The following is a 14,823-nucleotide window of genomic DNA, read 5'->3' as shown; positions in this document are numbered from 1 at the left end:
TGAGCAGAGCAGGGGAAAGCTGAAAGGCAGGGCCCAGCCTCTGCCTGTCTGGGTGCAGGTCAGCTGTGCTGCCCAAGGGGGAAGCCGCCACACCGAACACTTCACAGGCTGATGGGAAACTAAGAACAGGAATGGCACAAGGCATCCAGGAGACTTGATCTTTATTTTGTTTCCAGCCCCGTTGACACAGATCAGCAGAGGGTGGCCTGAAGGGAAGGACAGAGAGGCCAGCAGTACCCCGGGCTCTGCCAGCCTTGCCCGTGGGGACTGGAGCCAAGACAGGGGCTTGGCGTCTTTCTACCTGTCCTTCTCAGGGCTGGATCTGAACTCAGGGTTGGCCCCGGGGCCTGGGGCTCTTTCCTCATTGTCCTTGGGTTCCTTAACTGAAAAAAAAAAAGCCAGAACTCCAGTCCAGGTAACTGACTAACTCCAATCCAGGCCAGAGGTTGTGGGCCTGAGCTGGCAGTGTGCTCTGTATGCACTTCATCACTGCTGGGCCTGCTCTGTCCCTGCGTCCAGGCTGGAGACCCCCCACCCGGTCCACGCCCTGCTGGCCACTGCCCCACACTTAGAAGCCCTGGAAGGTGCAGCAGCCCCTGGGGACACTGGAGACGTGAGCATGCTCTGCGTGAGCAGCTACCTGGAGCAGGGTCCCTTGACCACAAATGCTAGGGCTCTGTGTTGGTCCCTGCTGCTGCTGCTGGGCCTGGGCTTGGGGCCCCGCCAGGCGACTGAGCAGGGCACGAGTCGTGACTCTGGCCACTACGGGGTTTCCTGAAGCCACCAGCCCCAACACATCAGCCTCTGTGTCATCAGAACCACCGTGGAGGACGAGGGGGCAAGCCCAGCCCCCACTTGCAGACTCGGCCACCAGGTCGCTCAGCAGAACCCCGGTGCTTGGGGACAGATGTCCAGAGCCAAAGGAGCTGTTGAGTGAGGAGGTGAGGAGGAGCACAGAGCCGCTGCTGTCTATGGTGGCCAGGACGCCGCTCCCGGGGGTCACGGGAGCTCGTGGGACTAACAGGCAGGGGTCAGGGCTGGGCCCTCCAGAGCGCAAGGCCGCCTCCACCCTCGCCAGCAGTTCTGGGCCAGCTGAGGGGCTGGGGGTGGTGGACAGGATGCCCTGGGGCATAGGTAGCTGCAGGGCTGGCTCCAGGGTGGGCCCGGGCCCAGGCGAGGGTCCCCGCAGCCCCAGGTCTCTGGCCAGCAGACTCAGCAGGGCGTCCCCGGCAAGGTCTGGGGTGGGGGCCAGTGCCGCCCCGCGTAGCACGGCGGCCAGTTTGGGGTTGGTGGCGCGGGCCCCGGGGCCCAGCGGGGTCCCGTCGGCGTGGCAGAGCAGTGGACAGAGGCCCTCCGTGCTCCGGGCGGCCAGGGCCCCGGCCAGGGCTGTATCCACCAGGAAGCCGTCTTGAGCCAGCGTGGCCGGGCCCACCAGCAGGCGTGACCAGGGCAGGCGGCCGAAGTGTGCGTGCAGCAGGCGCAGGGCCGGCAGAGCGGACGGCAGCCCCAGGCCGGGGGCCAGCGTCCGGGCCGGACCTGGCGTCAGGGCAGTGGAACTGCCCGAGGTGCTATTGTGGAAGAGGCCCCAGAACGTGGCACCTGGAGGAGATGAAGGGGTCACACGGGAGTCAGGGCACGGGGGTCAGGGGGACTCGGTAGCCCAGGTGAAGGGTCACCGACTCGGCCTGAGGTCAGGAGTTGCTCACTAGGCCTGGAGACGGGGGTCAAGACCACACGGACGTGGGAGCCGGGGCCACGATCCAGGGTTGGGGCTACCGCCTGAGTCCCAGGTCCTGCCACTAAGCAGCCCCGAGGTCAGGGCCCAAGAGCAGACCTGGGGCTGTGGGTCACTGACCTAGCCCCGTGGCGTGAGGGTGTACCACCGCCAGGCACAAAGCAGCTCCCACTCCGGCGTCCACAACGTTGCCCCCGGCGACGAGCAGCTCTCGGCCCAGGTGGGAGCACGTGGCTGCAGCAAGAGGAGACCGTCGGGGGTGCGGCCGTCCCGGGACCGTGACCCCGGCCCGTCCCCCCTCCCCCAGCGGCTCCCCGCTCTGACCTGCAGGGCTGATGACGCCCCCGTGGTGGTACACGCCGGGGTGGTGGGAGTGCCCGCTGGGAGGAGGAGCCGCAGAGCCGCTGCTGGCGTGGAGCCGCCTGACCGCCAGGGAGAAGCCAACGGCCAGGAGTAGCAGGGCCGCGACCAGGCGGGCCCAGGCCCCGGGCAGCCCACCGGCCTCGTCCCTGCAGAGAGGGGTGTCCTGAGCCAGGACCGGGGCGGGAGGGCCACCAGGAGCCCCGAGAGGACCCAGGGGACGTTTCCCCAAAACTTGGTCTTACTTGCGTGAGGACTACAGTTTTGCCAAGGAGAAAGGCCTCCTGGTAGAGGGCGTGGACGAGACACGGCGATTGGAAGGAGCTTGGGGACACCGAGGACAGCTAGGGAGGGAGCCCCTGGGGAGGAGGTTGGAGAGGCAGGAGGGAGGCCGCAGGTGGGCTTGGCTGGGTGGGGAGCAGGGCCTAGCTGGGTGCGGCCCGGCTCCAACCTGCCTGGCAGGTGCACCAGGAGTGGGGGCTGGGAGCCCTTGGCAGAGCAGCTGGCCGGGCAGGCCTCGTACAGATGTCCCTTCGGAGGCCAGGTCTGGGGCCGCAGCTCCGCTCCTCCCCTGTTCACCCAGAAAGTTCCTGGAGCCGAGCCAGGCGTGGGGCGGTCCGACACCTGCCCCCACCTTAGGGGCTCCAGAGGGAGGGACTTACCAGCCTCAGGCCCGAGTTGCCGGGTGCCCAGACCCCTCCCTGACTCACCTAGAGGAGTCCTGGGGCCTCCGGGGATCAGGAACGACCAGCTCCGAGGTCTCCTCCTCCTCCTCCTCCTCCTGCCCGGACTCCAAGCTTGGATCCCAGAGCTGCAGCTGTCGGTACAGCACGGGCCCTGCTGTGGGTTCCATGGCCCCGCGGAGGCCACCCCAGCCCTCCTGCCTGCCGGCCTTCCCAGCTGAGTCCCGGCCTCGCCTGCGCTTGGCTGGTGGGAGGTGGAGGCAGCCGTGGGGAAGGGTGGTGTGTTTCTAGAACAGGTCTGGGCAGGGCACGGAGCCAGGGAGGCTGCGTGTGAGCCTGCTCCACTAGGGCACGGGGCCTGGGGGCTGTCGCGGCTGGGGAGCCTGTCAGGGGGAGCAGCTCTGTGAGGGGGGAGCCACAGCCGCAGCCAGGAGACCCAGGACCCCCGCCGACCCCTGCCTTTCTGGGGACGCAACCACGGGATCCCCTGGCCTGTTCAGCACTCGGTGTGGCTTGGGTCAGGGCTCAGCCTGTGACCGGGTCCCGGTGTGGACATGTCTGGCCTCTGCTGGGGTCTGCATTTCTCTGTCTGGGGAGGAGCCCCTGGGGCGGGGAAGGGGACTCCCTGGGCGTCATGTGGCTCTTGCCCAGCAGGTGGCACCGCAGACCTCTTGGGGCGGCGGCCCGGCCCCCGAGTTCCCCAGCACCTGTTCCAGGGCAACTTGGCACGGCCCGGAAGGTGCTGCGGGAGCGCGGTGGACCCCAGCCTCGGCTCTCAAGTCACCTGGGCTGACCAGTCTCCCGTGACCACTTCAGACCTCCATCTCCCCTGCCTCACATCCTGACCCTCCCACGCGCCCAAGCGGGTGACCCTGCCTCCCACCTCACGGACCCAAATCCAGGCCCACGGCAGGAGCCCCTCATAGCCACCCCAGCTGTGAACCCACCTGCGCTGGGCTCTCTCCTCCCCTCTGCAGTGGCAAAGCCAGGCCCTGCCTCTGGTTCTGGCCCCCCACTCTTGCCTCTGGCTTCCCCGGGACCCCCAACTCACTGGCCCCTGACCCCTCCGACTGGCCCCAGGACCCCCTCACTGGCCCCAGGCACCCCACTCTTGCCTCCGGCTTCCCCAGAACCCCTCCTCACTGGTTCTTTCTGTCTTGCAGCTTCAGGACCTTCCCCACTGGTTCCTTCTCGATGTTTCAACAGGGTCAAGACCACAGAGACTCCAACAGACAGGCATGAGGACTGTAGACACTGGAGCAGTCCCACGCTGGGACGTGTCACACCCGCCCTCTGGGTAGAGCGAGCCGTGTGTCCACAGGACTGAACGCTCTTCGGGTGGATGCGATAGGTCAGTTGGATCTTACAAACACGGTCACGGGCCAGAGTCGGGCATGAAGGAGCACGTTCTATCTGCTTCCATGACATAAAGGGCAGGAACACATAAAAGGAGCTGTGACCACCACAGGGCAGGCGGTGACTGGGAGAGGCAGGACAGGGGCCGCTGGGATCTGGGACGTTGGTGACGATCCGTCTCTTAATCTCAACTGCTTACCCAACGGTGCCGATGGGGGAAATGCATCCCGTTCTCCATGCAGGACACACGCATTTTTCTGGAAGCATATTTTATTTCTTTTTTTTTTTAATGTTTATTTATTTTTGAAAGAGAAAGGCAGAGTGCAAGCAGAGGAGGGGCAGAGAAAGAGGGAGACACAGAATCCGAAGCAGGCTTCAGGCTCTGAGCTGTCAGCACAGAGCCCGAGGCAGGGTTTGAACCCACACACTGCGAGATCATGACCCGAGTGGAAATCAGGAGTCGGACTTTTTTTTTTTTTTTAATTTTTTTTTTTAACGTTTATTTATTTTTGAGACAGAGAGAGACAGAGCATGAACGGGGGAGGGGCAGAGAGAGAGGGAGACACAGAATCGGAAGCAGGCTCCAGGCTCTGAGCCATCAGCCCAGAGCCCGACGCGGGGCTCGAACTCGCGGACCGCAAGATCGTGACCTGAGCTGAAGTCGGACGCTTAACCGACTGAGCCACCCAGGCGCCCCCAGGAGTCGGACGTTTAACTGACTGAGTCACCAGAGCGCCCCAAGCTCCTGAAGGTTTTATTTCAACACAAAAGTTTTTTTTTAAAGCTCAAATGTTTTTTACATTAAAACAACCACCGTAGAAATCATCCTTCAACCCCACACGGTTCTCCGCCACTCCCCCCTTCTCTGGGCCTTTTCACCAGCAGGCGGAGTGCTCTCTCCCTTTGGCGAGCTGCAGAGTCACCCAAGGGGTTTGTGAAATCAGACTGCCGGTCCCTCCCAGGGATTCTGACCTTGTGGGTCTGGGGTAGGGCCCAGGAATCTGCCTTCCGAACGCCCAGGTGATCCCTTGACGATGCTCCGAGAAGCATCGATCTACAAAGAACCAGGCACAGCGGCTGCCTCCACTCCCTCGCCTCAGCTCACTCGAAGCCGGTTTCCGGGGCGTCTGATTTCTCCGGCCAATAAAAAGCCAACCAACCAAATGGAGATACCGGCAGAGGGAGGCCACCTTTCAGTTTTGCCAAGGCTGTGGGGCGCTCACAAAGACCATCGGCTCTCCTTTCTCAGGGAAGGTTATAATCTCAGAATGGAGACGGGTCCCGCCCAAGAAGGGGCAGTGGGGAACCGTCCGAGCCTGTGCGGCCCCCATGTCCTGCTCCACCTCAGCCCGGGAACTGACATTTCTGCTTACAACTAGGCCCCGATGAGCTCTTTGGGACCCCCACTTCCCCCGATTGGGTCCCGGGACCCTTCCTGATGTGGTCTTTCTCACTCCAGAAGCTCTGGGCTTGGACAGCACTGCCCCGGCTCCCCCACCCCACCCCACCCCGAGACACCTGTCAGCCAAGCTCCAGTTACATGCTAGGCAGGCTCTGGCGATGGGTGGCGGTCAGGCCAGGTGGCTCCCTGGGCTGACAGGCTGTTTCCGTGGGGGCTGGGAGTGGGGTCGGCTTCAGGAGACCTGCATCCAGTCCGGTCTCTGCCACTGACTTGCCACGTGACCGCAGGCAAGTGGTTTGACCGCTGGGAGTCTTGACTCCACTTGAAAATAGGGGTCACGACATCTCTCCTCCCAGAGCTGAGGTGTGAATTGAACGAGGAAATACACTGAAAGCACTTGGCCAGTGCCTGGTATGAGGTAGCCCCTTCAGAAACATGGGTTCCTTCCCGGGATAGTGTGATTTACAGTAAGAAATACACGTTTGGTCATCCTGTTCCCGCCCAGAGCTCCTAAAACCTCTGGAATCTCCTCGATGCCAGAGAGCCCTCAAGATGCCTTTTGTTTGTTAATGAGGTGGCATCTGGACCCCACCCAAGGGGGGGGGCCGTGGCCAGGAGCAGGCCGCACGTGACCAGAGGCTGGCCCCTCCAGTCCCACCCCCTGACCTCTGGGGACCCACGAGGGGCGGGAGGTCCGGTCGGACGCCGGTGGCCAATGACTCGATGAGCCGTGCGGTTCGGCGAAGCCTCCGGGAAAACCCCAGAGGACGGGGCTCAGGGAACTTTTACAAGAAGCTGGTGAGGCAGGGAGTGCGGCGTTTCCCCGGGTTCTGGAGGCCGCCCCAGCGGACGGCAGGACCCGAGGAGGGGGCCGAGGGGACCTCTGACCCATAGCCGGTCAGTCAGAAGTACAGCGACAGCCCGGCCTTGCACTTGGCCCCTCCGGTGGGGCGGGGTGGGGGGGGTGGCAGTCTTGTAGGACCGAACCCTTAGCCCGTGGACTCTGACACTCTTTCCGGGTACATGGGGTCAGAAAGGAGTGGAGGGGCAGGAGAACGGCTTGGGTGTGGGACCCCGCCCCTGCCCCATGGGAATTGGGTCCAGGAAGCAATGTCCTTCCTCTCTGCTTTCGGGCCTCAGTCTCACAATGCAGAAATGGTCTGGAGGATTCGCACCCAGCAAGGCCCCCCAGCGCCCCCCTCCCCCTCCACGGACGGCTTTAGGGCTGCAGTACGGGACTGGAGACTCATCAGCTCGAGCTCTTAGCCTTAGCTGCACATTAGAATCTGCTGGTGAGCTTTAACGACGCCTAATACCCGGGCAGACCAGTTAACTAATCAAACCGGAATCTTTAGGTTGGTGATTAATCAGTGTTTTTTTGTAGTTGCCCGGGTGTTTTGATGTGTAGTAACAGTTGCGAACGGCTGCCTTTCCTAGCCGTCTGCTGGCGATTTTTGCAAGGGGCAACCCTCTCTGTCTCTTAAAAGCTTTAATTTAAATTCCAGTTAGTTAACATACAATGTAAGATTAGTTTCTTCAGCACAATACCCGCTGCTTATCACACCCCGGCAGTTTGTGAAGGTGCCCGAAGTCCTGGTGTCCCTCCCCCACCCCCCACCCCCGTCAAACGCCAACCAAGTCAGGCCCCCCAGAGACCTGCCAGCCGGGATTATGTCCTCACAGACACGTGTATCAGGCGAGCCTGGTACCGCCTCACAAGCTGGCGGCCGGGAGGGGCCGGGATGGCCAGGGGCTGTTGTCCTTTGGTGTGCCCACACCCCCCAGCCGCGCTGGCTCCTCGGGGTTAATTTCTTAACTGCAATTGAGAAAACCACACAAGGGGGCGCCTGGGTGGCTCAGTGGGTTGGGTGGCCGACTTCGGCTCAGGTCATAATCTCACGGTCTGAGAGTTCGAGCCCCGCGTCGGGCTCCGTGCTGACAGCTCAGAGCCTGGAGCCTGTTTCAGATTCTGTGTCTCCCCCTCTCTGATCCTCCCCCATTCATGAGCTGTCTCTCCCTGTCTCAAAAATAAATAAACGTTAAAAAAAAAATTAAAAAAAAAAAAGAAAACCACACAAGGGGCTCCCGAGGGGCTTGGTTGGTTAAGCGTCAACTTCAGCTCAGGTCATGATCTCACACTTCACAAGTTTGAGCCCCGCGTCGGGCTCTGTGCTGACAGCTCAGAGCCTGGAGCCTGCTTCACATTCTGTGTCTCCTTCTCCCTCTGCCCCTCCCTCACTCGCACTCTGTCTCTCTCTCTCTTTCAAAAGAAACAAATACATTTAAAAAATTGTTTTAATAAAACAAACAAACAAAAAAGGAAAACCATGCATTGGTCCAATTCATGGAGACAGAGGGTAGAATAGTGGTTACCAGGGCGGGGGAGGGGTACTGGGGAGTCACTGTCCGTGGCTGGGGGGTTGCAGGTAGAGATGATGCAAAGTCCCTGGGGTTGGGTGTCCAGCAATGTTAAGTCTGCTTGGTGCTGCTGAATTGTACATTTAAAAATGGCTAAAACGGGACATTTTTTGTTAGCTATGTTTTAACCACAATGAAAAATGCAAAAAAAAAAAAAAAAAAAAAGCATACGTCCTCCCAAAACAAAACGTAAAAGTTCACTCAGAGTTAAAATCCCCTCCCTTGCACCTTCTCTGTCTGTTTTGGGTAGACAGTGCAACAGGGAAACCAGCGTGTGTGCACGTGTGCATGAGACAGACGGATGTGTCTGTGTGTGTGTGTGTGTGTGTGTGTGTGTGTGTCTGATTTCACTCCTCTCAGACTTGCTCGCCGGCTCACCCCCAGACTGTTCCTCCAGGGTGGGAAGGGAGGGGGGGAGGGGAAGGAGGCGGAGAGAGGGGCAAGAAAGGTTTTCTGACGGATACCGGACACCGGACTCCGCCTCGGCCGGCGCAGAGCCTCTCAGGGCTTGGCGTGTGTATGAAGCTGACTCATCTGTTTAAGTCGGGCTCTTTCGAAGCCCTTCCCAAACCCGGCAGCCCGCACCACGACCCCCTTGGCAGGTGGCAGGTGGCAGGTGGCTGAAGCACGCGCGCTCCCCGGCCGCTGCCGCCTGGCTGCTGGGCTGTCAGGGTCTCACCTCCCGCCAGGGGGCGCGCGTGGACAGTCTCCGCGCACCTGGTCCACGGGAGGCAGGCGCCCGGCCCTTCCCCCCAGAGATTTCGGGGTGCCAGCTTCCCATGCGGCGAAGTGTCTTCTCTTTGCTCTCAAAACTACCGTTGGCCGCAAGTCCGCCATGCGTTCCATTTTTAAAACCAGATTTGTTGAGGTGTCGTGTACATAAAGGAAAATTTACCGATTTTGACCTATACGGCCGTTTTCCAACACCACCACGATCAAGGTGGACATCTGTGTCACCAGGAAGTTTCCTTGTGGCCCTCAGCCTCACCTTTTGCCTCTGGCCCTCGGCAATCACCGATCTAATCTCCATCCCCACGGGTTTGCCTTTACCAAAGGAATCCTGTTTTGGGGATTTGTGTATTCCCAATGGAATCATACAACATACAATCATTCCTATCTGAGTCCTTTCACTTAGCAGAAGCCTTTGAGAAGCACCCATGTTGTCGCATGTATTAACATTTTTATTTTTTATTGGTGAGCAGTGTTCATTGCATCTACACACTACAATGTGTTCATTGGTAGAGATGGCCTCGTTTCCAAAATTTTATTATCGTGACTATAGCTTCTACAAACAATCGTGTGCAAGCCTTTGTGCGGACACGTGTTTTCATTCCTCTTAGGTGGATCTAAGAGTGGGATTTCTGGGCCGTAGGGCAAGCGTATGGCCGACTCAAGAAACTACCACCCTACCTTCCAAGGTCACTGCTCCGTTTTGCATTCCCATCAGCAAGGAATGGGAATTCCACTTGGTAACACTTGGTATCGTCAGTTTTAATTTTTAAAAAAATCTTTAAATGTTCATTTACTTTTGAAAGAGAGACAGAGTGAGAGTGGGAGAGGGGCAGAGAGAGAGGGAGACACAGAACCGGAAGCAGGCTCCGGGCTCTGAGCTGTCAGCCCAGAGCCTGCCGCGGGGCTCGAACTCACAAGCCGTGAGATCATGACCTGAGCCGAAGTCCACCGTTCAACCGACTGAGCCACCCGGGGCGGGGGGGGGGGGGGGGGGGGGCCTAACCTCGAGCATTTTTTCTGCTATTTTTCTGCAAGTTTTCTGCTATTTCAAATGGTATTTTAAAAAATCCCAGTGTCCTACTCAGGTCTTGCTGTTGTAAAGAAATTCAATTGATTTTTTTATATCGACCCTTCCTTGCATCCGAAGACCTCGCTAAGCTCGTCTATTAGTTACCCAGGTTTCTTTGCAGACTGCTTAACGTTTTCGACTTGGACACTCATGTTTTGTGAACAGAATTTTACTTCGTATCCAATATGCCTTTTCTTCCTTGTCTATTGAACTGGCTAAGACTCCTGGCACAATTGTCAACGGAGGGGATGAGACAGGACGCCCTGGTCTGTTCTCCCCTAATCTTTGGAGAGACACATCCAGCCTTTTATGGTCAAGTCTGGTGTTAGTTCTAGGTTTGTCTTGGCTGAGCTTTGTAAGGTTGAGGAAGTTCCTAGTTTACCAAGAGGTTTTTAAAAACTCGTTAATCATTCCTGGGTGTTGGGCTTTATCAAATGGTTTTTCTGTATCTGTTGACGTCGTCCTGTAGTTCTTCTGGTTGGCGCTGTTAATTTGGATTATACTGATTAATTTTCAAAAGCTAAACCAGGCTTGCATTCCGGCATAAACCCCTGACGACCGCGGTGCATTGTCTTGTTGTGTATTTCTGGATTTGATTGGCTCAAATTCTGTAAAGGATTTGGCATCTATGTGCATAGAGAATATTATTCTGTGTTTTGTTTTTTTTCTTGTAATGTTCGTATCTGTTTTTAGTATTAGGAAAAAACAGGCCAGAAGCTGGTGCTTTCTTTTAAAATTTTCCTTAATTTCGGGGCACCTGAGTGGCTCATTGGTTGAGTGTCCAACGCCTGATTCTGGCTCAGGTCATGATCTCAGGGTTGTGGGATGGAGCCCTGCATGGGGCTATGTGATGATGGTGGAGACTGCCTGAGATTCTCTCTCTCTCTCCGACCCTCTCCCCTGTTTATGGCATCCTCTCTCTCCAAAGTAAGTAAGTAAGTAAGTAAGTAAGTAAATGAATGAATGAATGATTCCTTAATTTCTTAGATGTTTCTTTTAACCTTTCCTGCTGAAATGTTTGGTAGAAATCATCAGTAATTTATGCCTGGAGCTTTCTTAGTAAGAAGGGTTAGCTATCCTTTTTTGAGTGAGTTTTGATGCTTTGTGTTTTTGAGGGATTTATGCACTTCACTTAGTCAAGTTTATTGGCCTGAAGCAGTTCACGGTATCCCCTCATCATCCTCGTGTCTGTAGGGTCTGTAAGATGGCCTCTGCTTCACTCCTGATGATTCCTGTGTTTTTCCCCCCATCAGTCTGCCTAGAGTTTCCCTCTCTCCCCCCATTGTATAGGTCATTTCAAGGAATCGGCTTTCGGATTAATTTCTGGCATAATTGACTTTACTGTGTTTCTGTTTTCCGCTTAATTAAATTCTGCTCTTCTATTGATGATTTTCTTCTGCTTATTTCAGGCTTGACTTCCTCCCCTTACTTCCTCTTCTGACTTCTCCCGGGTCAAACTCATATCATTCATGAGTCTACTTGTATCTCTTGTTAGATTATCGACTCCGGCTCTTTGTTTGCTGTTTCCCTGATTGTTTAGGGTTTGTGCTACTGCACTGTGACTGCCGCAGCCTACTGTCACCACTATAGGGGTGACTCTGTGCCATTTCACGTCTTGTGGGAACCCAAAGCATGAGCTGGGGCAGCGGAAGACCCCGCCTTTCCGAGATCGCTGTCCTTTGTCACCTGACACCAGGTGTCTTGATGTCTGTGTTTAGATCATTTTGGTAAGAGGGACAATTCAGTCTCTGTCATTCCATCTTGGCTACAGGTGGCATCTCCTTGACTTCTTTTGAGATTTTCCTTTTTTTTTAAAGCAATTTGTGATGTGGGTTGGCGTGACTTTCTCTGTTTCTCTGCTTGGATTTTGTTGAGATTCTTGGATCTATGGGTTGGTCGTCATCGTCTCATTTGGAAAATTTTAAGCCGTGATGTATTGACGTATTTTCCATTGTCGTCCCCCGACTTTCTCCCCTCCCGGGACTGCAGCTACGCCTATGCTGGGCCCCTTGGTGCTACCCCCCGGCCCGCGGTGACTCTGTTGACGTCTTCCTCCACGGCCTTTCTCTGCGGGTTGATTTCCAGTAGCTACACTGCATTTCCTTCAGACCCACCAACCCGTTCTCCAGGAAAATCTCATCTGGTCCCCGCCCCACCTGGTGTGTTTTCATTTCAGGGGTGGTGTTCTCCAGCTCCAGAAATTTCACTTCGGTCCCTTTGGTACGTCTTCCATTTCTCCCCTCGTCACGTCCAACTCCTCCTCGGTTATGTCCGTTAGATTTAAAACAGCCGTTGCAAAGTCTTTATCTACGGATTCCATCATCCCAGCGTTTCCAGGTCTGTTTCTAGGAATTGGTTTTTTTCCTACGTATGGGTCAGTCTGGTGATTTTTTTGTCTTTTTTTTTTAAGTTTATTTATTTATTTTGAGAGAGAGAGAGTAAGTGGGTGAGGGGCAGAGAGAGGGAGAGAGAGAGAATCCCAAGCTGGCTCCACACTGTCAGCTTGAAGCCCGACGTGGGGCTCGAAATGACCTTCACCGAAGTCAGACACTCAACTGAGCGAGCCACCCAGGGGCCCCAGGTCTGGTGATTTTCTAGTAGAGCTGAATATTCTGAATTTTATGCTGTTGAGTGCTGCATTCTATTTTTAAAAAGAATGATGGGGGGGGTGCCTGGGTGGCTCAGTCGGTTAAGCGTCCAACTTCGGCTCAGGTCATGATCTTGCAGTCTGTGAGTTCGAGCCCCACGTCGGGCTCTGCGCTCACAGCTCAGAGCCTGGAGCCTGTTTCGGATTCTGTGTCTCCCTCTCTCTCTGACCCTCCCCATTCATGCTCTGTCTCTCTCTGTCTCAAAGATAAAAAAACGTTAAAAAAAATTTTAAAAAGAATGATGGGTTTTGTTCGGGCTCAGAGCCTGATGTGGGGCTCGATCCCACGAACCATGAGATCACGACCTGAGCTGAAATCAACAGTCAGACACTCAACCGACCGAGCCACCCAGACGCCCCTACCTCACGTCCCCAAGACGTGTAAGGTGAGAGCTCGTTGTGGTTTTGATTTGCATTTCTCGGCTAATCAGCGATGTCGAGCACCTTTCAATGTACCTATTGGCCATTTGCATGTCTCCTTCGGGAAAACGTCTATTCAGGTCCTCTGTCCACTTTTATGGGTTATTTCCTTCTTTGATACTGAGCTGTGAGTTCCTTATATATTCTGGGCACTAGCCCCTTGTTGGGCACGTGGCTTGCAAGTATTTTCTGCCATTCTCGAGTCTGTCTTTTCACGCTGAAGGACATGCCCCTTCTGAAGACTCTCCCCATGCTCGACGTATCGTGAGGTCTCTCCACTCCAACGGAGGAAGCGGGGACAACCCCGCCCCTGCGTGAGCCCCACACGTTGCTTGGCCCGGCTGCCTGGTGGTGCTTCTCTCCTTAGCCTTGGGTGGTTTCCTCTCACCTGTGAGCCGTCAGGTCTCGGCCCAAACCTCCTGGAGCCCCCCTGCAGACGGCTGCGTCTGTCTCCGGAGGCCCCTTCCTCCTGGGCACGTGGCCTCTGTTGCCTTGGCTCAGTGAGACTGTGGGCTGCTTTTGGGCCCCGCTGCCGCGGGGCCGAGGGCGTTCACACTGCGCGTCCTCCCGTCCCGGGGTCACAGGGGTCACAGTCTGTGCTGCCTGTAGAAAGTACGTTTTCTGTCTTTTCTCCTGACTTGTACTTGCTCATGGCAGGAGGGCGCCATTCCTGGGGCAGAAGGGGAAGTCCTCCCTCCTAGACTTTTGAGGATCAGGTCAGAGACCAGTGTACCGTGTTCTCTAAGTTACCCCCGTTCCCGTATCAGCGGACGGTTTACTGACTGACTCAGGGATCCCGGTGAACCTGCTTTCCATTGGCCGGGGTGGGGGGGTGGGGGACAGGACGTCCCCCCCTCTTTCCCTCTGCTGGGGGAGGACAGGACGCCTCCCCCTTTCCCGCTGCTGGGGGGGGAACAGGACGCCCCCCCCCTTTCCCTCTGCTGGGGGAGGACAGGACGGCCTCCCTTCTTTCCCTCTGCTGGGGGAGGACAGGACGCCCCCCCCTTTCCCGCTGCTGGGGGGGGAACAGGACGCCCCCCCCCCTTTCCCTCTGCTGGGGGAGGACAGGACGGCCTCCCTTCTTTCCCTCTGCTGGGGGAGGACAGGACGCCCCCCCCCCTTTCCCGCTGCTGGGGGGGGACAGGACGCCCCCCCTCTTTCCCTCTGCTGGGGGAGGACAGGACGCCCCCCCTCTTTCCCTCTGCTGGGGGAGGACAAGACGCCCACCCCTGCTGGGGGAGGACAAGACGCCCACCCCTCTTTCCCGCTGCTGGGGGGGGAACAGGACGCCCCCCCCCCTTTCCCTCTGCTGGGGGAGGACAGGACGCCCTCCCTTCTTTCCCTCTGCTGGGGGAGGACAGGACGCCCCCCCCTTTCCTGTTGCTGGGGGGGGAACAGGACGCCCCCCCCCCCTTCCCTCTGCTGGGGGAGGACAGGACGGCCTCCCTTCTTTCCCTCTGCTGGGGGAGGACAGGACGCCCCCCCCTTTCCCGCTGCTGGGGGGGGGACAGGACGCCCCCCCTCTTTCCCTCTGCTGGGGGAGGACAGGACGCCCCCCCTCTTTCCCTCTGCTGGGGGAGGACAGGACGCCCCCCCTCTTTCCCGCTGCTGGGGGAGGACAGGACGCCCCCCCTCTTTCCCGCTGCTGGGGGGGGGAACAGGACACCCCTCCCCCTCTTTCCCTCTGCTGGGGGAGGACAGGACGCCCCCCCCCTTTCCCTCTGCTGGGGGAGGACAGGACGCCCCCCCTCCTTCCCGCTGCTGGGGGGGGACAGGACGCCCCCACCTCTTTCCCTCTGCTGGGGGGGGGACAGGACGCCCCCACCTCTTGAGAGGGGTTGAAACCGCTTCTCTCCTGAGAAGTGATATCTCTGATTATTTCTAATTGCTCTCAGCTTCTCCAACCTCTTTTGTGACTCGAGGTGGGGTGGTCGGCTCAGGTCCCAAAACTGCTTCTCAAGCACCTCCGGCTTTGGTGGGTGTCCCCACTCTGGAATGCGG

The 14,823-nt window shown here is 57.6% G+C and overlaps 1 protein-coding gene across 1 annotated transcript; it reads right to left on the bottom strand.

Moving 5' to 3' along the window:
* Positions 1-146: 146 nt before the first annotated feature.
* GGT6 (gamma-glutamyltransferase 6) lies at positions 147-3,315 on the bottom strand. Its single transcript, XM_019413803.2, has 4 exons — positions 2,806-3,315; positions 2,060-2,244; positions 1,856-1,969; positions 147-1,599 (listed from the first exon to the last, which is right to left on the bottom strand). The coding sequence occupies exons 1-4, from the start codon at positions 2,946-2,948 to the stop codon at positions 569-571; spliced, it is 1,473 nt and encodes a 490-aa protein (XP_019269348.2). The 5' UTR covers positions 2,949-3,315; the 3' UTR covers positions 147-568.
* Between the last annotated feature and the right edge of the window lie 11,508 nt (positions 3,316-14,823).

The sequence above is a fragment of the Panthera pardus genome, unplaced genomic scaffold (genome assembly GCF_024362965.1).
Source record: "Panthera pardus isolate Hobbes unplaced genomic scaffold, ASM2436296v1 HiC_scaffold_3, whole genome shotgun sequence".
NCBI lineage: Eukaryota > Metazoa > Chordata > Mammalia > Carnivora > Felidae > Panthera > Panthera pardus.
The sequence above is the reverse complement of the archived record's forward strand: the minus strand, read 5'-3'. Positions and strand labels throughout refer to the sequence as shown.

Bases quoted from the DNA above. Each gene is read 5' to 3' on its own strand.
- GGT6 (XM_019413803.2), bottom strand. From the start codon at position 2,948: ATGGAACCCACAGCAGGGCCCGTGCTGTACCGACAGCTGCAGCTCTGG. The intron at 2,245-2,805 runs GTGAGTCAGGGA...CCCTCTCTGCAG, and splicing joins AGGCCCCAGGACTCCTCTAG to GGACGAGGCCGGTGGGCTGC. The intron at 1,600-1,855 runs GTCAGTGACCCA...CATCTCCTCCAG, and splicing joins CCCTCACGCCACGGGGCTAG to GTGCCACGTTCTGGGGCCTC.